This window comes from Pezoporus occidentalis, unplaced genomic scaffold (genome assembly GCF_034315485.1).
Source record: "Pezoporus occidentalis ecotype Australia unplaced genomic scaffold, CSIRO_AGI_Poc_V1 ctg5, whole genome shotgun sequence".
Lineage (NCBI taxonomy): Eukaryota > Metazoa > Chordata > Aves > Psittaciformes > Psittacidae > Pezoporus > Pezoporus occidentalis.
Genome location: NW_026915835.1, coordinates 11538881 through 11561646, shown reverse-complemented (window position 1 = coordinate 11561646; position 22766 = coordinate 11538881). Strand labels below are relative to the sequence as shown.

Genomic DNA, 22766 nt, shown 5'->3' with positions numbered 1-22766 from the left:
CCCTGGGAAGCTTGTGCCAGTGTCTCACCACGCTCACTGTGAAGAATTTTTTCTTCATGGTGCTCCTAGAACAATAAGGATGGAAATGCTCAGTAGCTTTAGATCCTTCATGTAAGCTTTGGCTGTTGAGTAGGATGAATCCATGTGTCTGTGTATGCATCTCAAAATTCCACAATAAATTCTCAGAGTTGATGGATACACACAGTTAAGTGCCTTTTTTCTTTGACTGTAATCATAATTTTGACTCAAAGATGGGGTATGTGTGTGTATGTTTTGCTGGGGTTTTCATAGGCAATGACTTGCCTGTCTGCCAGAATCATCGCCTTGTGCCCTTGGAGGTGTGCTGCTGTACCCCTGTCACTGCTAGTGCCTCCCCATGAGGGTGACAGAGCCTTTCTCCCAGCTCCATGCTGTCTACTGAACTTCAAGAGGTCTCAGATGGTTCCACATGCCTGGCATCAGAACTGAGCCCAAATCATTTGGCTCAGTGAAAGAGCCGAGGGTAAACTTTGTACAAAATGTGGTTTTATTAGCAAACGAAAGGGGTGGGGAGGAGGCAGGGAAAGGGGATTTAGGTCAACCAAAAACTTTCGGGAATTGATTTCAAACTCACTAGCTTATTATAATCAGTAAAGAAATAACAGACAGATAAGGAAATAGTCTATGTGTGTTCTTTAACTGCCTAAATATTAGATGTGTCAATGTGCATTGTTAATGATGGTTCATTTTAACATTTACCTCTCACCATCCCATTTTCTTTTTAATAGAAACTTCTAAAGAGCTTGAAAAGAAAATAAAAGTTATTCTGTTGAAAAATAATTTGTAAACCAAAATAGGAGGGCTCTTTTCTTCCTTTTCCATTTCTTCTGCTTTTTATCTGGTCAAGCAGGAGAAATAGTTTGTGCCTTCTTGCCCCTGTTACTATGGGAAGCATATAAGAAGTTTCCATTAAATTAAAAAATGTGTCTCTTAAGGGGACTCGAGAATTGGTTTACCTACAGTTTATCTTTGGGTGTCTAATCAGGTATTTTATATATATTATTTGTTGCCAAACCCCAACAATTTTGCCTCTAACATGATTTATTTTAGGCGTTACCATATATTTCAAACTCGCTATAAGCTGTTGTAAACTTCTTTGAAAATTGAGAAATTGATGTTTTTTTATTTAAAAACAGTCCTCTGGAACAAACTTAGAGTGATGTCATCCGTAACAAATAACATGATGGTCATACTAGTTTTGAGTTACTCTGCTCTGAGAAAAACAAGTAAATACCCAGTTTATTCTGCTCTGTAATAAAAATCACTGTAATGCTGTTAGCTATTAAAAAAAAAATCAGTTTAAGTGTATTTTAATTCAGTTGTCAAGATATATATTGTTTTTAACATTAAAGGCATAAATAAGAATATGAGTATGTGTAATTGTCTCAGATTTCAGGTGTGATAATTTAAAATAATGAGAGTTGTTATAGACAGACACTGTGGGCTTTAATTTAGAGCAGGAAGGTTATTGTGAATAATGAGAGGTTTTGTTCTAGGGTATTTATATTCAGTACCTTTAAAATAAGGAAAAAAATAACATAAATAGGGCTTCATGGTTAGAATGCATTTAATTTTTTATCATTACAAGGTTTCAGCTCTAATACTGTAACTCCAGACTTTTATATGTAGTACTGGAAAAACTCTTGAGATTTTCTCCCTAGATTTTCCCTTCTGTAAAGTGGAAGTACTCTGTATTATCTCCATCTAAAGGTGGTTTCTGAAGACTAATCAGTTTGCAGTAATCAGGAAGTGGTTCTTGTTGCCACAGAGTAAGAATGGAAACAAGGAATCCTTCACAGTCAGCTACAGAGTATTGGTGCTAAATGGTTTGTACCAGTGTCTGCTTATGCATGGTGTCAATAGGTTGTCCATCTTATAATCCATATGCTATCTTATTTAGCTTTTAACTGTAATTCTTATATATGTGAAGACTCAGAAAAGGTGCGCAGAGAGGGTTAAGTTTTTATTCTTGGTCTTTTCTTCTGTAACAATAAGTATTCTGACATGCCAGGTCAAGGAGTTGAATCAAAATGCATTCCAGAAGCATTAAAAACCAATTTTCCAAATATACATATTCATAGTTTATGTAAGAGCGCATTCACTTTTTGGGGAAAAAGTCAGAAATAGACATCCCAATTCTCCGTTCCCAAAAGCTGTGTCAAAAGAACATTGGTAAGCCTGAACAATGAAGCAGTATGTCTTCAGGCAGGGTTAGGAGGAGAGATGTCTGTGCTAACTTTGATCACACCCTGTAGCGGGCAATTACTGCAATGTACACTCTGTGTCTTCATATTTTGTGGATGGGTGTTGCGGAGGGATGGGATATTCCACCAGCAGGTTTCAGGGATATCTGCTGACAGCAGGGGAGTGGTGAACCACAGGGCTTTGAGTCCTGTGCCAAGCACTGCCGGGGCATTTTGCTTTACTTGGCACAACCCCTTTTCACTGGGGTATGTTCACTCCAGGCTTGACCTGTCTCATCTTCTCTGGACTGGGACACTCTTCCTCACATCCAGCCAAGCACCGCTGCCTTCCCAGCTGGCCCATTCACCCAGGGAGAAGAGCGGTGTTTACTTCCCACCCTCATATTCATCTCATAGTCCTCCCAGTTGCATCTGAGCTGACATTAGTAGACCTGATGACTTCCTTAGGATTTAAAATGCCTAAATTCCTTAATTCACAGACTCTACTTCTGTGACCCTTTGAAGCCCTAGTCTCTTTGCTGGTAGTACCCCAGCGTTCCCAGCCAAGACTCACTCTCTCAGTTTCCTCTCTCAGACAGTGCCAGACCTAATCTTTGCATTTTGTCTGCCCCTGTAGGACTTTTTTTCCAGCCAGTGTTATTCTTCTCCTCCCAGATTTGGCTCTTTTTCCTTCTTTGAGGTCAGCTGATGTCCTCCTCGGCACTACCCGGTCCCAGAGGAAGAGCAGCAGTGGGAAGCAGGAGTTCAAGAGGGTGAGAGGCAAACTCACTGCACCCAGTTTAATGAGCCTGGGGTAGAGCCACGCCCACCCAGAGGATGAGAGGTTTTGGCTGTACAAATTCAAACCATGGACCCTAAGAAACAGATAACTGTACTTGGCATGTTTGTTTTACTGGTACTATCAGGCAGTAATAGGGTAGTCCCGGAAGTCTGTTTAAGAACAGACGCTGGGAAGTGTTAGTTTCAGTAAAAGCTTACTTAAACAGCTTCTTAAACTTTTTCTCTCTGAAATGATTCTTTTTTTTTTTCCTCCCTCCAGACCACTGAATGGCTTACTTTCAGTCAGACCTAACTGTAGTTAGTTCTACTCAATGTATTTATTTCAGTAGTGTGTTAAAATTGAGATGCAGTCTCAGTTGAGAGGTCAGAAGAACAAAATGAACTTACACGTCAGCCTTAAGGGTAGTAAACAGAAGGAGGTTAATTTGGGAAAATTAATCCTTCTGGTGGAAATTAAGATGAGCAAAGACAAGCAGAGAGAGACAGAGAGAAACCCAGTTGTGGTGTGTGGATAATATACTGGATGTGAGTTTCAGGCATGGCACCACTACCGCCACTCCTGATGTATTTATCAGCTAGCCGTAGAATTGTTAGTTGTTCATGGGTAGCGCAGTGGTAAGGGTTGAATTTGATGATCTTACAGGTCTTTTCCAGCCTGGTTGATTCTATGATTCTGTGGGTGTCTTCATATCTCAGAGGACACGTGGGCAAGACTGAGACCGAGTTCTGAGGAATAACTGAAAAGAGGTAACCACCCAGTCATTAAAGCCTTTTTTTATGTTGGCTGTATTTTGTGGGTGCAGAGTCCTCTTGCAGCCTCTGGCACTGCTTGTCCAAGGAGGAATGATGTGGAAGTGCAAGACCAGATTGTCAGTGCTGGGCTCCAAGGCTGGTGGGGACATGGCTGAGTTTTGCCTAGAGCTATGCAACAGCTTGCAGGTAGTTAAAGGATATAAATAATAGTTTTGTGCATTATTTGCCGTAGTCCTTTTTTTGCTAATACATAAATATTCTGCGATGAAGTGCAGTATAGAAAAACATTTAGCAAATCTTTGTATCAAAATTTTAACTGTGGATCTTTAGCAAATTGTTGGCTGCAAATTATTCTTCAGAGTTTAATTGGTTTTCAGCGCAGGTTGGTTTGCGTGGAAACATTGAATGCTTCCATGTTAGGTATAAATAAACCTCAGAATATAATTTGAGTATTTTCACCTACAAATGTCAATGCTGCTGAGTTCTTTTTTTCAAAAAAGACTTTCAATATGCCTTGCTAATTTGGTGGAGCTTTTTTTCAGCAAACCATCTTGGTGGGTACTTTGGGAAAGTTCCTGATTTATTTCATGTTAGGCTAAGTAATTAGTCCAGATTGACAAAACAAAATCCCGATGCATGTCTGATGTCTGATAATGTTTTTTTAATTGTTTTCCAATGTAAACATCAAAGATTCAATTTGTTCACACAAGTTTTTGCATAAACTAAATGGGAAAATTCTGATTTACAGTTGAACTAAAGAAAATACAGGACTTTGTGAAATCAAAAATGGGAAGAATTACCCCAAATACATGGGGGAAAACTTATGAGAAGAACTGCTAAGTGAATGTGTGAAATTCTTGTTGTCTGGGGTTTTATAAAGTAACATTTCTTTAAATCCCTGAAAGTAATTCTACACTGGAGGCAATAGGATATTTTTTCATGGTATTTTATCTCCCCTTTAACAATTATTTAGGGATCTGCCATTTGTTCAGAAGTTACTCTCAAATCTAAAATGCATTAGTACAAGGAATACAAACATACTCTTAATATTTTTTATATGCTTAAGCAGATAATGTTGCAAGCAACATCTTACACTAATGTTGTTCCATACCTTTGTTAGACTTGTTTCTCTTGAAGAGTTGTCTCACAGCGATAGGCATAAATTGGCTTCTTTCAACAGATTCTGTCTTTGATAGGTGTTCTAGTAACACTGATCACATACAAATAATACATCTAAGCAGGTTAGATATAAGGAAGAAGTTCTTTACTGTGAGGGTAGTGTGACACTGAAGCAGGTTGCCCAAAGAAGGGGTAATTGCACCATCCCTGGCAGTGTTCAAGGCCAGGTTGGACAGTCTTAGGTGACATGGTCTAGTGTGAGGCATCCCTGCCCATGGCAGGGGGGCTGGAACTTGATGATCTTAAGGTCCTTTCCAATCCTAACCATTCTATAATTCTATGATTCTGTAAGCTTAGCATCAAGTTTTCTTAATGTGTTAATGATTTAGGGATCATAGAATCATAGAATAGGATCGAGGGGGTAGGTTTTATTGCTTTTAACAAAAAATCATCCAGGCCCATGTAGAGTTTGAGATCCTGAGAATTTGGCTTCATGTTCAAGAAGCACATTTATTTTACCTTTAATGTTGCAGTTAATACAGGGGCTGATTACTTTATTGGACAGTAGAAGTCAATAATAACTTGCCCTGTGCCAGTGGAGAAACCCTTTGGTAAACCTGTCAGAGAGTAAAAAGGCAAGTAACCTTAATGCTTACTCTGGTTTTGCATATGCATCATTTAAAAATAAGTCATTTCACACTAGATGTATTTGTGTTCATTGTTAAACATGTTTAAAAATTCATGCTGTTTGCATTGGGATCTCCTTTCGTTTTGAAGCATGTTTCCCCAGTCCTAGTTTGAGCTGTTACTGAAGGTTGCAGCACATGGTACATTTTTACTGTTGAAATACTTGTGAAATAACTCTCCACTTTGACTGTTCAGGAAACGTTAAAAGGTGATTTTTACAGCCCTGAAGCTTGAATTTTGCTTGGTTATTTATGAGTGGTTGGTTTGAATTTGCTATCCCCAGCTCTTAGTTAATTCTCTTTTTATTTTGGGGCATCTTCTGTAGGATCTACACATTCAGAGGCACTGCTCACAAAGGCTGCCTGTGCCTCATAGCGTGTTTCTTTTGACTCTTGAGATTCACAAAGAGAATAGGAATTTCATCTTTAGGCCTTGAGGGTTGGAAACATCCACTTTGAAATCAAACATCCAAGTGTTGTGCAGAAATGATGATATATTAAGTGAATCGCACATACTTTAAAGTGAGTATCTATCTCTCCCGTTGAATCGATTCCAGTTTGTTTAAATGCGTTCCCATTGAACCTCTTTTTGTTTTAATAATTCCTGGATTCTACTCTCTTTCTCGGCACCAACTGGTGCTTTTTAGAAAAGCTTCCATGGGAGGAGTTGTAACAGTGTCTGACTCAACCTCACTTGGGAGTGCCATCTCTTGGGGATCTCTATTCTTCCTTGGAACACAAATTTAACCTTGACCCTGAGCAGCCATTTCTTGAAAACTGACAGTAAGATGCTTTTTAATTTCTGCTTCCAGAAAAGAAGCAGAAAGATCCAGCTGCCTCGCATTTTGCTCTTTGTGACCTCTTGTGTTTGCCCAATGCATCCAAGCTTCTGTCAGCCTGGGAAAGCCTGCGGCAGCAGCCTTGAGGAAAAAGGCACAAATTCCTGCTCACTTGCTGCCTTTGCATTTGGAAACAAAATTCTAAGTATTTTGCTCACTTTTAACCTTTCAGCTGTCTACTTTTCACCCTTCTGATTTTATACAGCTTCTGTCACCGCTGTATTGGTGCACCCTCCGTGTTCAGAATAGTTGAGTCTTGAATGTTTTTTTCATAGGGAGAGCAGTGTTTCAAATAGAGGTTGTCATGTCTTTGCAGGCTGTATTACTTCTTCCTTTTCTTAGAGTATTTTGTTGCTTTGGCTGAAGTGGAGATTTTCAAGCGGAAGCATGTGAGTGTTGTGAATGGAGTATCTCAGCATAGAAAGGTGTTGTCAAAAAATCTCTTCTGTAATTCTGAGGAGAGTTCACTCCTTGATTAGCAAGATAACCCAAAAAAAAACTGAGCAAAGTGCTGGGTACTTAAGCCATAACTTCCAGGGCTCTTTGAAGTGCCTGGGCTGCTGGTTACCCAAACTATATCTGTGCCAACCTTTTGTACTCTCTAAGTGCTGAGCTGAGGCATAACAGGATGAAACACATGTGGGCAAATACCCTTCATGGCAAGCACTGACAGAACAGCAGTTTCAGGGAAATGAGCTACTCTTATCTACAGGACATACTAGGAAAATGTTCCATTTTAATTTTAAAACACAAACTGTATACCAAAGATAACACACCTAAACCCAATCTACCTGCATGTCTCGTGGCATTAGAGTTGTAAGCACATCTGTATGCTATGCAGAAGCAAAATTACTTCTGCTAGAGCAAGCACTTTTTGTCACCCTCCAAGCATCATGATCAGACCTGAAAGCTGCTTTAGCTCGGCAGAGTTCTGCACTGCATGCTCAGAAGACTTCACTGAACCTTGGTGTTTGGTACAGCTGTGGCAATGACATGGTTAAAATTATGGGTAGCTTTTCAGGAGTGTGATTTTTTTTTTCTCATCTCAGTATCCTGAGATGATAAAAGCTCTGACAAAACAAAATCATCCAGCCTGAAATTTCTCCTGACAGAACAGAATGAGGTGGGGCAGCATGGTGACAACCAGGAGGGTTTGTGTGATTTGATAAAGAGTTAAAACATTTAGCAATTCATTTTTTAACTTCCTGTCCTCAAAGCCAGCTTATTTTATAAATACTAAATTGAGTCTGTTTGGTTTCCGTCATCAAGGACAGCTTTTTTGGTATTTTTTCTTACAAATTGTTTGACCTTGGGAGATTGCTGCCAGAAAGGAAGAACACTTCAGAAGCTGACAACTGATTGTTGGAGGTTTGTAAACTCTGTTGTGTTGGAGCAGTAAAACTCCACAAAGACGTAAAGACTCACTGAAGCTTAGTACCGTGTGAAGTTGATGAGCTGCGAGGCATCAGGATGAGTTGCTGAAAACAAAATGATCTTTGCTTTTTCATTGGTATTAACCTCAGTTCTGTGGAAACTATGAGCACTTCATGTTTTAGTTATGGATGGGGGACAGTACTGATAAACACGAAGATGATTGCCATGAGTAGATTGAGAGAGTGGAAAGGGGCTGTTGCAAATTTCCCTCCTAAGTAAGTTAAGAGGTGTTGTTCAGGAGGTTGGAAAGAAGATTAAGTAGAACTGTGTAGTAAAGGATGGCCATCCAGTAGATAAGACATTATCGACTATAACTTTACCATGCATCGCTCACGGTCTTGTGGCTGGTTTTGTGGCTGACTGTTTTTCCATAATGGTTGGGGAAAAGGGCAGTAAGGAATGCTTTTTTACACAGCCAAGAAAAGCTTTGTGAATAGGGAAATCACGTGTTATGTTCCTGGCGGTGTTTATTAATGGCAAGCTAATGAAACAGAGCACTGCAGAGAATACTGGTGTACAGATGTAAGGGGTAGGCACAAAAAACGTGAGCCAAGAGCAGTGACTAATAGAGGCTGCAGGTTTATTAAAAAGCCTTTTCTAGAAGAGAGACATCCTAACCTGCCTTCCAGTTACATTTCAGCCTGGATTTGAGTGGATGGTGAGCAGGATTGTTAGCATGATATGATGGCATTGTTGCAGAGAGGAACATTAATGAGATTTGCCTCTGAGTCCCAGCTGGATGGAGACAAGGATGAAGCTGTCCCTGTCCTTCATACCAGTGGCAGGAACAGTACAGATGCTCCTGCATTCTGAGATGAGGGAAGCCACATGGAGCTATACCCCCTCATGTTGTATTTCCGTGGTCTGGGCTGGCTTCCAAGGAAGCCCTCTGGGTTACAGGGACCTCAGGCTGAACCCTTTCTAACCCACCAAATGCTCTGAAAGCTGCCACTCTCAACAACAGAGTTTAGACTCCTAAAACCAAAATGAAGTTTGCAAAAGCAACACGGACACTTGGTAGCCAGACCGGAAAACCCATTTCAGATACTCAAATTAGCGATCGGCTGAGCCCACACCACCACAAGAAGCCCAGTTCACTAGAGGAGGGTGGGAAAGCAGGAGTAGAAAGACAGAATTAAAAAAACATGCAACCATTTGATTTTTATCCAGTTGACTTTAGGATCTGACAGAATGGCTGAAGGTATACCTCTGAATATCCCAGCTGTTGTGAGCTTCTCAATTAGAAAACATGTGGTTCCATTAAATAAAACTAACATCAACACTCATCATCTAGGGAAATTAATAGTTAATTGTCAGTTAATAATGTTTTGGGGAGATTCTAAGAAACAGTGTGCTGAAAAGTGAGCCCTCTCTTTTGGCTTCATTGCTACTCTTCATCCTGTAGTTCCTAATTCTGATATAGTCATCGCCATTGGGAAAGGTTTGCTTATGTCATCTATTTTCAGAAAATAATGATAATTTAATGTTCAAAGTTTTGATTCAGATAATAGAACTTTGGCAGTTGAAATAAAACCTGAGATTGTGAAGAAACATCCATACCACTTGTAGGTCACTGTAAGGGAGTGTGAGTTGTTAGGGCAGATCTTTTTGTTCACAACCACCAGCACAGAATATAACACTTGTTTACAATTTTCATCTGAAGTACAGGATGTATAAACCTGTTTTGATAAGGATCCTGCTGTCTTTTGTAATGTTGACTGACATCAGTCACGGCCTGAATTTACTAAAGAAAGGGCATTCTTAAGAGTTTTGGCAGGGAAAGGAGGTCATTGAAGGACATACCACTTTTCATCCTGTTTGGAGAAATTCATAAAGGGGTTTGTAGAGGTTTCGAGTTTAGTTTCACTGCTGAAGACTGAAATAATACTGTCAACTGTAGTACCATAGTACATAGAGACTGCATAGCCCCTCTAGCACCTCTGGACAAGAACAGGATACCTACCAAAAGATAGATGCAATGTAAGAAATATACAATGTAAAAGTAAACGCAATAGAGCTATTTAAAGAGAAAGTGATTTGTATGATTGACTGCAGTTACATGGTTCTTATTTCTCTTTTTTTTTTTTTTTTTTATTCCCAAAAGACTAGGTGTAATTACTGTAGGAAAACAAAGGCCTGTTAGGACAATCAAGAAAAATCTGCAGGTCATGCCCTGTGTTTTGTCTCAGAGACAATTGACTCTATCTGTGGGACAAGTAATTTGTATGGTGTCAGCTGCATGATGGTTTGGTGTTCTTCCTTACCTTTCCTGTAAGGGACTTGATGCTGCTTGCTGCAAAGGCAGGTGTGGGACTCTGGGGCAGACAGTGCTCCGTTTGGTGATGGATTGCTTTCAATGGCCATGTGGATCCCTTGCGTCAAGTCTCAGACACATCCTGGAAGTCACAAGAGTCCTGTAAGCAGTCTGATGTGCTTACACTGGGTACGTCAAATCTGTGGTACCCTTAGAGCACTTGAGGGTGCTCTGAAAAGCAGTGGGGGCAGCAACAGGAAGGTACTTCATCCTTCAGCACACTGGGTCAGCAGCATTGGGTCAACCTGAAATCTGCCTCTGGCACCCAGAGGAAGCCTGGAAGAATGTCAACATGTAGGATTTCCTCTGTGGCACATTATCTGCCCTCTGGATGGAGCTGGCAATTCATACTGCTTCTAGGTAACCCTTGCCCAGCTGTTTGCACAAGGGTATCCCTCATCTCCCTTGTACTAGGGTTGATCCTGTTTATCCTTCTTCTCTCAGACATTTGAGATAGATGTTGCCTTTAGTCTTAAGAAGATTTGGGTATAGCTTGCACAGGGTGTCCCTCTCTGCCTTGTCTGCACTGTACCAGCAGTCAGTTCAGTTCAGCAGAACCAGTCTGTTTGCCCATTGCATATACAAGACTTGTTAAGAGTTGACAAATTGTCTGCTTGTGCCATATGTATTTATGGTTTTGTCTTTGTCATGGCACATAGGGTATGCCTGATGCAGAATCTCTTTACTGACAATACCCAGGGTAAGGTGCTTCAGAGGAAAGGATAAGGGAACATCACTGGGCAATTACAAGTTTTGCCTTCTTGAGGAAGAGGTTTTTGTAACCTTGTCACTTGTAGCTGGTTATGCACTTTATAAACCTGTTCTTCACTCTGTTCTTCTTTAGCAGGAGGACTTCCCATTGTCTTTATAAAGGAATTTTTTGCTTTTGTTATTTGTATTGCAGCAAAACAGCAGGGTCCAGGGACCGGATGAATTGGGTTCCCTTTGTTTTAAGTTGATTTGTGTATGAATAGAAGAAGAGACTCGCTGTACCAGAGATGTTCTTGCTTTCAAATGGGGGAAAATGCCATCTCCGGGAGCCAGTGTAAATCAGCTGAATAGCTGGGATCTACTAGAATATCTCAGCTTTCAGCATGCCAGGGATACTACGCACTTAGGCTGTTATTATTGCAATTTTTAATATTAGTGTTTCTATTTTCCCTTTGCAATAGAATTCCATTCTGTGATGAAATTTGGCTCAGATTCAAAACCAGGAGTATTCTTCGTGAAAATATTTAACATAGTTCATTATAAAAATCTCAAAGTAAATTCACTTGACTTCAGCTTGCTTGACTGTTAACTTATTTAGGGTAGATGAACTAAAATATTTGTGGCTTAAATATTTCTGACTTAATATTTTTAGATACTTAGTAAATACTGTAATCTAGAGATTAAGAGAATGCATTTAGAGCTGCTTCGGTACCATAAAAAGGTTGCTTGTTAGATCTGTATACGGAATAATTGCTTTGGGTCAAGAGAGATTTGAAGTAGCTTGGCAAATGTTTTTTATTGAGGTTGGTTTTCTGTACTACAGCAAGTAATAGTGTGTGTCTGTGCCTGTAGAGGAGCTCTGCTACAGTGCAGTGCCACGGAGGTACTCAGCTGTGGAACTGAGAGCTGGGCTGGGTCTTTCTGCCAGGTAATCAATGGGCATTCCCTTCCTTGCCCTGCCTATTGAAAATTACTTGAAAAAACATTTTTAAGGAGTAGTTATTAATGATGTACTGTTGGAAAGGAAAGATACCTCAAAGGAGCTTCTCGAGGGACCTATCTTTGGCCTAGCATTATTCAAAAATTCTGTTAACCTCTTTGATGATGGAAATAAGGAATAAAACTATAAAAATAGCAGATGGTGCTAGTCTAGAATAAATTTAGACGAACCAGCTTTGAAGGAGCTATGTATTCTATACTTCTGTGTAAAGCATCATAGAATTATTTTGTGAAGTCAGGGAAATTGTTCTCAATTAAAATGGGAAAAATAAAAGAAAATTATAACAAAAATCTAACGTGCTAATTCAGAATAATGAATTGCTGTAGCCATTGCTCCCTGTAACAGGGCAACCATATGGGGCTCTGTACTGACCTGTAAGTTCATTATCAGTAAATAGACAGAACGCAAGAAGTCAAACATTGAGCTGAAGGACTATGGTTGGTGTAAAGCCCTGCCTTCCGAAAAGTGGTGTTGAAAAACTGCAAAGGTCACTGTAAAGGGCAAATGAGAGTGCTAAGGCTTGTTCTTTTAAAGCTGACTTATGACAGACAGAAGCAAGGTCTGCCTAATACAGAAGAAGGTAGATGAATAAGGAGAAATTACAGTCTTTGAGCATTCAGAAAGTTGTTTGAAAAATGGGGATGACCAGTTTTTCTTCATGTCTGTTGAAGATAACGCCAGAGAGTAATGCTGTAGCTTGAAGATAGATGTTGGGAAGAAATGTCCTGTCAATATAAATAGTGGTTATCTGTGGAGATACAGAAGTTTTTTTCACTGATGACTTTGTGTAATGCAAAGAAACAGGGTGATTTTGTGGTTTTTAATCCTGCCATCTTCCAAGATACGGGAATAGAACTTTTTAAAAATATTCTGTTCAAACTCAACATGTCTGTGCATTTTAGCATGATTTAGAATTTGTCCTTTAAAACTATGAGCTGACACAAGAAGAGGAAACAAATCCTGTGGCTTTCATGACCAAGTTGTGTGATGCGCCTTAGCAATTGGATATGTAAGTTGTCTTTAGCCACATACCCACGGCAGGGGGGTTGGAACTAGATGATCTTAAGGTCCTTTCCAACCCTAACGATTCTATGATTCTATGATTCTATGTGTAACTGTGTCCTTTTGTCCTTCTTTGACAGTCTCCAAACGTCCAGAACTATCCAGATATGGAAGCTGTACCCTTGTTACTAAACAACATGAAGGCAGACCCCACGGAGGATTCATTATCTACAGACCATTTCCAAACACAGACTGAACCAGTGGACTTGTCAATAAACAAAGCCAGGTCGTCCCCTACAGCAGCTTCATCTTCACCAGTTTCCATGACAGCATCAGCCTCCTCCCCTTCTTCCACTTCTACTTCTTCTTCTTCTAGTCGGCCAGCTTCATCACCCACAGTAATAACATCAGTATCCTCAGCAGCATCTGTACCGTCAGTATTAACTCCAGGTCCTCTTGTGGCCTCTGCATCTGGTGTTGGAGGCCAGCAGTTTTTGCACATTATCCATCCAGTACCACCTTCCAGCCCCATGAACTTGCAGTCCAACAAAATGAGTCACGTGCACCGTATCCCCGTGGTGGTACAGTCGGTACCTGTTGTCTATACAGCTGTGAGATCACCTGGGAATATGAACAACACAATAGTAGTACCACTGTTAGAGGATGGGAGAAGCCACGTCAAAGGTAAGGTGGAAGCAGTTTTGTGCATCTGTGGCATCCTTAAAACTGCTCTTGTATGAGGAAAATGTAACAATGTTATACAGCTGTTAGTTCCAAACTTACTGTGTTGTTTGATGAAAAGTCGTATAACTTTCACTATCAAGAAGAGCCTTTCAAAGTCTTATCCCAGATGCTCTTTAAAATAAATATTTTTATAAAGATGAAGGTCAGCAGTGGTGTTAGATGCTCATACAACTTATGGCAAGTTTTGCCCTGGGAGGAGTAAGTCCTCCCCAGAAGCTGAAGAAATAGGAAAACTGAATAGTGACAAAACGTTGTAGATGAACATGGAAAACTCAGGTTATACAGATTTGGCAAGGGAAGGAGTGTCAGAGAGATTCCTTGCACAGAGAATGGGCACATTTCCATGTGCAGAGAAGGCAATCACTGGGATGTAGGAACTTGTGAAGGAGAGGAATTTGGACGAAAGAGCAGTAGCAGATGCAGAGAGGTAGGTTTTATTAATCTCAAGGAGTGGCAATAGAGTATTTTGAATTAGGTTTCTTCTTCCAGATTAAACAGCAAAGGGAAGGAAGCCACGTGGAGTGTGTATGTTGGGAATGACTTTCACAGACAAAGGACCTGAGAGGCACATGGAGGTGTGAAGGGAGGAAGAAAGCACATGCCAAAAGAACAGATACACTCGGAAAGGTGTCCAAAGAACATGGAAAAGAGAGCTGGAGAGCAACAAAAAACGAGCACATTACAGTTACTGAGGGAGCAATAATCTGTTAGAGATGGTGGCATGATGGGTGGAAGGAAGAAAAGACAAAATATGTGCGCCCAGATACTTTGAAAAGCATAGCTTTATAAAGAAGGCATTAGTGACCGAGATGAGAACATGAGGAGAGAAACAAGAGAGACTCATTTCAGGGTTCATCGCATATGAGTGAATAAAATATGGCTAGTTCTTCCCTGAAACGAGGTGTTGCATGAGGTGGAAAGGGAGGGTACTGACAGATAACCTTACTTCAGGGCTTATGGGACTACAGGGCATTTAGTAATACATCTTATATCATCTCTTGTGTACCTAATCGCATAATGAGCAGGTCGCTACAACTAAAAGACCTTTTCTCTTCAACTCTCATGTCTTTTTTTGATATACTGGTGACTGTGTATTCCTGTACAGGGCCACAGAATGGGTCATTCTGTTTAGTAGTATCGTCTTCTCCATAAATCATTGGTTCTCCCATTCCCTCAGTATATGAGTTTGGACTGTGGCCTCTCAACAGGATTGGACATATGAAATAAGCTCATGGCTGATCTGAGTTTTGATTTAAGCCTCAAAATCACAGTTCAGAAGTTTTATTGCACTTCATACACTGACATAATTTTAGGACGTTGTGCCATTGTGTCAAGAGATGATGAATGAAAGCAGAACTTTTCACCATGTTGTTTGGGAAATAAGAAAAAGGAAAGTTTTAGTCTGTATTTTGATTTTGAAGCTTTGAGCCACACCTGACCTTGAGCTCATCCAGAATTTTTCCCATTTGTTTGTTTTCATTTAAAAGGTGCTAGTTGGCTGTGGTAGTAGTCTCCTCTATAGGAAGCACTTCCTGGTCTTGTAAAACTGGAACTTTGCTGCCCCAGTTTTGTCAACAAAATTCCACAATTTAATGTGCCACAGAGATTTCAGCCCACAAGCTCTGGGGCTCCTGACCTGACAATATCGCCTTTGTGCTGTTATTGGCAGAGATCATTAACCAGCCTTGCATCACCTAGTAATGTACAGCTAAAAAAAAAGAAAGGGATTAAGCATTCTTTAATTTTGTTTTTCTCATCCGTTTTGCCCATTTTGCTATCACCAATTCTTTTGATGTAAATGTTCAGGTTAATTTGAATAAATACAATAGAAGAATAATGGGCAACAGTCCTCTAGGTAGTCATCTTTTTGTCAGCTTTTGATGGAGTATGTTTTTCTTTATATGTAAAACAATATAAATAATGAAATGCAGCAACATTGCACAAATTAATTTCAGATGTATGGAGATGCTAACAGGATGCTGCTGTCCATTGGTTGCTAAGCCTCTACCAGCTGAAGCAGAAGTGCAGTTTTGGAATCAGCTAGAGTAGCAACTTTCAGCTTCTACATGAATGTTGATCGTTTTCAGAAACAAAAAAATACGCACTCTAGAACAGAATCAATGCACAGATAGTATCAGCAGATTTGTCACATAATCCCTGTGTTGCTGCTGTCCTGGTGCTAAACCAGAGATCATGTTGATGATCCAGGGGTATGGTTGGGAAGCACTTAAAGTTATATTCTACATTAGCCTGTATCTAAGTCCTTTTTGCTCAAATGAGAATTAGGCACTTCCCTGAACAGAGATGCTTCCAAGGATAAGATTAATGAAAATTACATCAGACTTAAGTTCAGGCCCCTCCTGTTTTTCTAGGTACAGGTACTTAGGGGAAAACTGCAAAGAAACAGATTATAGAGAAAGGTATATTCCTTGTTATTCACAGTTTTAGTTTCCTCATGCTGAATTTTCCTCTTCCTTCCAGGTTTGACTAGAAACCATTTCATTTTTCTTTTATTGCAAAACCTTTTCAGGCCACTACCATCCTTCCTTCCAGGTGTTTTGCTCAGGTGGCTTCTGTTTCCCTGATGCTTCCCAGTCCGCCTTTCTCTCTCTCAGACTAAACTGTCCTCCCAGTGGCTGCTTTTCTGGGCAGCTCAAGCAAATACTTCTTTTTCCATGTTCTGTTTAAATTCTGTCTTCTCTCCAGAACGAGTAATCAATACCTCTGCTTTTGTTTCCCCCTTTTTCTATCTTTCCATTTTTCCTAGTCCTCCCAATTTCACTAACAGTTCTGTGAGTGTCAGTTTCAGCAGCTCTGCTCCATCTCTCCCTCCTTATCTGTTAATATTTCTAACCCATACTGTCATCTCCTCTGCCACTGCACATCCTTTGCCATGGCATCATTCATCCTGGCCTCTGTTGCACCTTCCTTCAGGAGAGACTCAGGTCTCCTTTTCTGCCTCCCAAAGTGCTGCTCATTTCTGCTCTCTCAGTCCTGTCTCTTCCCTCCTGTTGTTCACTTACAAGGGTTCCTGTTAAATCAAACCCTTTCTGCAGCATTGCAAGCCGAGTGGGTTTGCAGAAAATTAGCCCTTGTATATATGAGCTGCCAGCAGCATCCTTTCAGGTCCTGTGCCACATGCCACACCCCAAGAGGGGCAATGGAAGCCAGGGTTATCATGCTATGAAAGCACCCCTTTGTCAGATCGATGCTTTTTGCAGGATAAAAACCTCTCAGTTCTCCTAGTGTAAATCAAAATGGGGATCGAAGCATTTTTAGAAGGCAACCGGTGAACAATATGTTCAGTGTCGGTAGTACAACACTAGCCATTTATGAAAGCTTACTAAATTTCTAAAAATTAGAAACACTGTTCTGTAATCCCACAGCACTCCCGTATGTGTACACACACACAGTTACATGCAGACACCCTCATTGACTGTGGACCTTCCCCTCCCTGACATCCCCCACATGCCTCCACAGGGGAGCACTTCAGGGACACCCCTAAAGTGGGGGTCTCAGTGTGCTGCCCACACTGCCAGACTAGCTGTGCAAGTTGCCCCCTACATCCATATCCTCACGTTATTTCATATGCACAAAGCATAGTAATGTGTTAAGGCTGCCTGGGCACAGAAGGGATGGGAGCCAGGAACAGGGCCCTGTGGGCACTGCCGTTTGGGGCTGCAGCCTCTGCCACCCCCTACAACATGTCAAAAGAGATGAAGTCAGCTTCTTTCAGTGGTGATCACTGATGTCTTGTCATCCAGAGCCTTAAAAAGCACTTGGAGATTTTTTCTACATGGAGTAGGTGGCTAGAATTTATTACACATTAAAGTGTTTCAGATCATTAAAATCCAATGATAGACTCTTTCCTCAACTTTTTTTCTCCCTGTTCAGCAATGGTAAGGATTGCTGAAAGGTGTAATTAGAAGCACAGCAGGTAGCAGCACCTACAGATAAGGTTGCCTCGTGGTTTCCCTTAAACCCCTGTCTTCAGTTGTTCAGAGTCTGCCTGTGTGTTAACCGTTTAGGCTAACATTTTCCATGCCACAAATCTGCCTCAGGCTATTTCTTTTTTATTTTTTCTTTCTTTTTGAGGAAAGTTTCAAGTAAAAGCTATTCCATTTTTCCTGAGACTGATCCTCGAGAAAAAAAAGTAGCTTTTTCAGTGTTGAAAAATATATTACAGCTTTTCTTGGTGAAAAACTCTAGAACCTCTGGTTTTGTGCCATGAACCTCAAGTCTGGTTTGGACCACTCTTTTTCTTTTCTTTTCTTTTCTTTTCTTTTCTTTTCTTTTCTTTTCTTTTCTTTTCTTTTCTTTTCTTTTCTTTTCTTTTCTTTTCTTTTCTTTTCTTTTCTTTTCTTTTCTTTTCTTTTTTCTTTTTTTCTTTTCTTTTTCTTTTCTTTTCTTTTCTTTTCTTTTCTTTTCTTTTCTTTTCTTTTCTTTTCTTTTCTTTTCTTTTCTTTTCTTTTCTTTTCTTTTCTTTTCTTTTCTTTTCTTTTCTTTTCTTTTCTTTTCCTTTCTTAGCAGTTGTGGAAACCAGGTTTGGAGATCTGAAAAATCCATGGATTCCTTCAAAGGATAAAGCGAGAAAAAATGTGGCTAAGAAAAGGCAAGGATGAGGTTGGGAGGGGCTAGGCAGTGGGGAGAGGGCAGGATGGAAGAGAGTGGGGGATAAAAGGAGAGCTGATGAGACAGCTACAGGTGTGTGAACATGTTCAGGAATAAAAGTGGTAAAGGGCTGAAGACAGAAGAAGGGCTGTCGTGGTTTAAACCCAGTCAGGCAATTTGTTCACTCACTTCCCCCCCTTCTTGCCCTCCCCCTGCTTCCAGAGGGACAGAGAGGAGAATCAAAAAGAATGCAACTCCCACGGGTTGAGATAAGAACAGTTTAGTAACTAAGGTATAACACAGATCACTACTGCTACCACCAATAATAATAATGATAAAGGAAATAACAAGGGAAGAGAATACATCACCTCACCACCAGCCGACTGATAACTCGCCCCCCAAACCCGACCAAGCACCGACCCATACCTCCTCCAACCCCGCAGTCTCCCAGCCCTTCCGGCTCACTCCCAGTTACATCCTGGGCATGACGTGCTGTGGTATGGAATACCTCTTTGGTCAGTTTGGGTCAGGTGTCCTGTCTCTGCTTCCTCCTGGCTTCCCCTCCTCCCTGGCAGAGCATGAGGCTCACAAAATCCTTGGCCAAACCAAAACATCATTGTTATCAGCTCTGTTCCCAGGCCGAAAGTCAAAACACAGCACTGCACCAGCTACCAAGAAGGAGAAACATGATGGCTACTGCTGAACCCAGGACAAGGGTGAAGAAGGAAAAGGAGGGTAGAAAGGAGATCTGAGCAGGGAGAAGGAGAACAAAGAAGAGGCTTGCACAGAGAGGAGTGAGAGGGGCCTCAATGGCACCAGCGCATTACCCTACAAACTCTGGTCCCATTAGCCTGAGTCTTTCCACTGCTTCAATTTCAGAAGAGTCTTCCAATACCTAAAGGGGGCCTGTAAGAAATCTAGAAAGGGACTTTTTACAAGGGCACGTAGTGATAGGATGAGGGGTAATGGCTTTAAGATAACAGAGGGAAAAACTGGATTAGATATTAAGAAAATAATCTATACTGTAAGTGTGGTGAGACACTGGCACAGGTTGTCCAAAGAAGCTGTGGCTGCCCCATCCCTGGCAATGTTTAAGGCCAGGTTTGATGGGGCTTTGAGCAACCTGGCCTAGTGGAAGGTGTTCCTGCCCATGGCAGGGGTTGGAGCTGGGTGAGCTGTGAGGTCCCTTCCAACCCAAACCATTCTGTAGTTCTGTGACTACTGTTGACAAATCATGTCCTTCTAGCAGCAGGTTTTGCCAATGATAATATCCTTTAAAATCGTTTTATGTAGTTCAGAAGAGTTACTCCATTCATTAAAGGGCCTTTCAGAAGCTTCCTCCTGATGATGGTGCACTAAGAACCTGTGCAACTGTGATATTTCTGGGGGGTGGGTTCAAGTTTTTGGGTTCTCACTCTTACGGGTCTTACAGTCTTCAGAAGACGCAGTCACTAGCAAAATCAAGAAGTCAGAACTTTACAAGTTTAAATTTGCTGACTGAACTTCATCTGCTCCCTGTGTGAGTAAATATCTGTAATGACATTGGCCTGGACTATTTTTATGTTACTATGTCTGTGTGTAGACCTAGGAGAAGTACACAGGTTGTGTCTTTTCAAGCCATATTCCTCACTGTGGATACCTTAACATGCAGTAAATGCAGTACCTTTTGCTACAGATTTTTCTGTGATTTAAAACAGGTAATACCACTAGATTACATTATCCACTACCCTTGTTGGGGTTTTTTTTTGTTGTTGTTTGGTTGGTTGTTTTTTGTAAGTACAGCCTGTTATTTCTACCTACTGTAAAATCCATTCCACAAAAGTAAATCCAATTTGTAGTACAAAGTTAAAGATTTAGAGAACCTTTCCATATGTTTAAAGGTCAGATTATATGGTCTGTTTGTATAAATTATGCTATGGAAGAGACTCTTAATTGAAGCCAGTAGTGTTGCCTTTTTATTTCATATGGAGTGATTATCCTTTCTACATTTTAGTAGATGGCTATTTTGGACTTGAGTTGCATTGAGGCAGAGAGTTTCTACTTTAACAGTAATTTTTTTGTTAGGCCAAAAATCTCTAGCGCCTGTATGTATTCCAACCTGTCTACCTCCACCCTCCAGCCCCAGAATGTTGAATCTCTCTTCCCCTGTTTGCTTGGTTCATCTGGAAGAAATGTTAGTGGTTTTGGAAAGCAGGAGCAGGTTGGTAATGGCTAGCCAGGAAGGAGAAACATCTAGAGGAGAGGCTGACATTCAGGGTGGAACTTGCATTACTGGAGATGGTGCATATATTTAAGAACTAGAGTAAATAGTAATTCTTGCCAGAATGGAGAGTTAAAACACAGGTTACAAGATATACTGTAGTATTTGAAATTGAGAAGGAGGTTGCATGAAGACAAAGCAGCTTGGATTAACTATGGGGAGTCCTATAAATAGTCTTCTGTTTAAGTGTCAAAAAAAAATCATATTTCTGGTGACTCACTAGTGACATACTTTGGGTTTTCCACTACAGAAGCACATGCTCTTCTAAGATTTATCAATAGTGGATTTAATATCATGTATGTTTTTACATAGGAGCAGGTTTGTGGAAGGGAATGAAGTAGATGTTTATTCCAAATTTATTTGAGAAGCCCAGGATAAGGAGGATTATGAAGTCCATTCTGATGTATCCCAAGTCGCTGCACCTTTTGGAAACTGTTAATTTCTTGTCTTCCATGCCAAGAATGCCCCTGGTCCTTCAACTCTGTACTCTCACCAGGGCTGAGCTTTGATCTAGTTGCTTTTATCCCACAAATTTGGATCCAGCAGGAACACAGGCATAAAACTTCTCATTTATTTTATCCCTGCCTTGGGCTTCATTGTGCCTTGGACGAACTTCCTGGAAACTTTATGGTGTCTAAAATATCTCTAGACTGTTGCAGTGTGTGAGTTGCAATCTATTATTGTTTTTAGTGGCTTTGCAATACTTTATTTCATATTAAATATATTCTATCCTTATTGTTTTGCCTTTTTACTTTTGGTGATGCAGCATTTGTGTGTAGGATGCTCAGTCAGATATAAATCTCAGAAGTCTCAGTAGTTTGCTTTTTTGTAGATGAGGTCTCATGGCATTCAAACAGCTCAGAAAAAAGTCCTTTGCTTAAAAAAAATGGTGTGGCATGTTTATGTATACAGGCCAATGACAGAGATGCTTAAGTATGTGCATGTCTTACACCCATGCAGTCACCCTCTTCTCTGTATTCCTCCACATAGCTGTTCTTTTACAGATATATGGCAAATTATTTGGCTGGTGAAATGATTCAAATATTGCCTTTGATTGGCTCATAGCAATTAATATTCTGTGGTAGATCAGTTACACCGTGCATTCAGTACCAATTCCCATCTCTGTGAACCATAGCTGTGCTGTATGCACTTAACTGCTCTAGCCGATATAGCCCCATAAAATCGCAATAAAATCTGAAAACTGTAGAGTATGGGTAATCTTACTATAAATTGTAATAAAAATTACCCCTGTAGACTCTATATTCTGACCATTACGTTCATGGATACTGCTACTTTGTACATAAAGTTTTATGAAATAAATCAAACAATTCTGCTGCCCCTACCAGGCACCAGGCTGTTTTGACTGAAAATCTGATAGGTGCACTCAGAGCGTTTTCCAACACATAAAGCACTTACAGTGAACTTTAAATAGGAAGAAAAATGCCATATATGTGCTTCATATAGTATGGGCCCCTTACTTACAAGAATGACATTGAGGTGCTGGAACGGGTCCAGAAAAGGGCAGCAAAGCTGGTGAAGGGTCTGGAGGGTAAGTCTGATGAGGAATGGCTGTGGGAACTTGGGGTGTTTGTCTGGAGTCTGAAGAAAAGGAGGCTTAGGGGGGACATGATCGCTCTCTACAACTGCCTGAAATGTGGTTGTAGTGAGGTGGGGTCAGTCTCTTCTCCCAAGTAACAAGCGATAGGACAAGAGGTAACAGCCTCAAGCTGCACCGGGGCAGGTTTAGACTGGATATTAGGAAAACTTTCTTCACAGAGAGGGTGCTCAGGCATTGGAACAGGCTGCCCAGGGAAGTGGTGGAATCACAGTCCCTGGAAATGTTCAAAACCCATGTAGTTGAGGTCCTCAGTGACATGGTTTAGTGGTGGTCTTGGGAGTCCTGGGGTAATGGTTGGACTTGCTGATCTTAAAGGTCTTTTCCAGCCTAGCTGATTCTATGATTTTATTATTCTATGACCAGCTTAGGAGGAGAAAATAATGAGTATCATCATTCCCATGCATTTGCTAGGTCCATAAAGCCAGGATTTGGTTTTCTAAGGCACATTAAGGAAACCTGAGTATAACACTCTTTGAGGGCATCATTTCAAACAGCTCACGTACATCTGCATCTGGAAGTGTTTCTTCCACTGGTAAAAACATACAGTGGTGTCTGTGGTGTTCTCCTTTGACATTCCCCTGTAGGTGGGTGGGCTCAGCACATCTGAAGGCACCCATCTCCCTTTGCTGGCTGTATGGGAGGGCTGGGATGG

The 22766-nt window shown here is 40.7% G+C and overlaps 1 protein-coding gene across 7 annotated transcripts in view; it reads left to right on the top strand.

Annotated features, from left to right (window-relative positions):
* The window catches only part of KLF12 (KLF transcription factor 12), a 263442-nt gene that overhangs the window by 150124 nt on the left and 90552 nt on the right, over positions 1-22766 (top strand). For all 7 annotated transcript variants that reach the window (XM_062636889.1, XM_062636888.1, XM_062636890.1 and 4 more), the window contains one exon: positions 13022-13565. In XM_062636889.1, coding sequence (XP_062492873.1) covers positions 13022-13565 — 544 coding nt within the window. The remainder of the gene's footprint in view (positions 1-13021; positions 13566-22766) is intronic.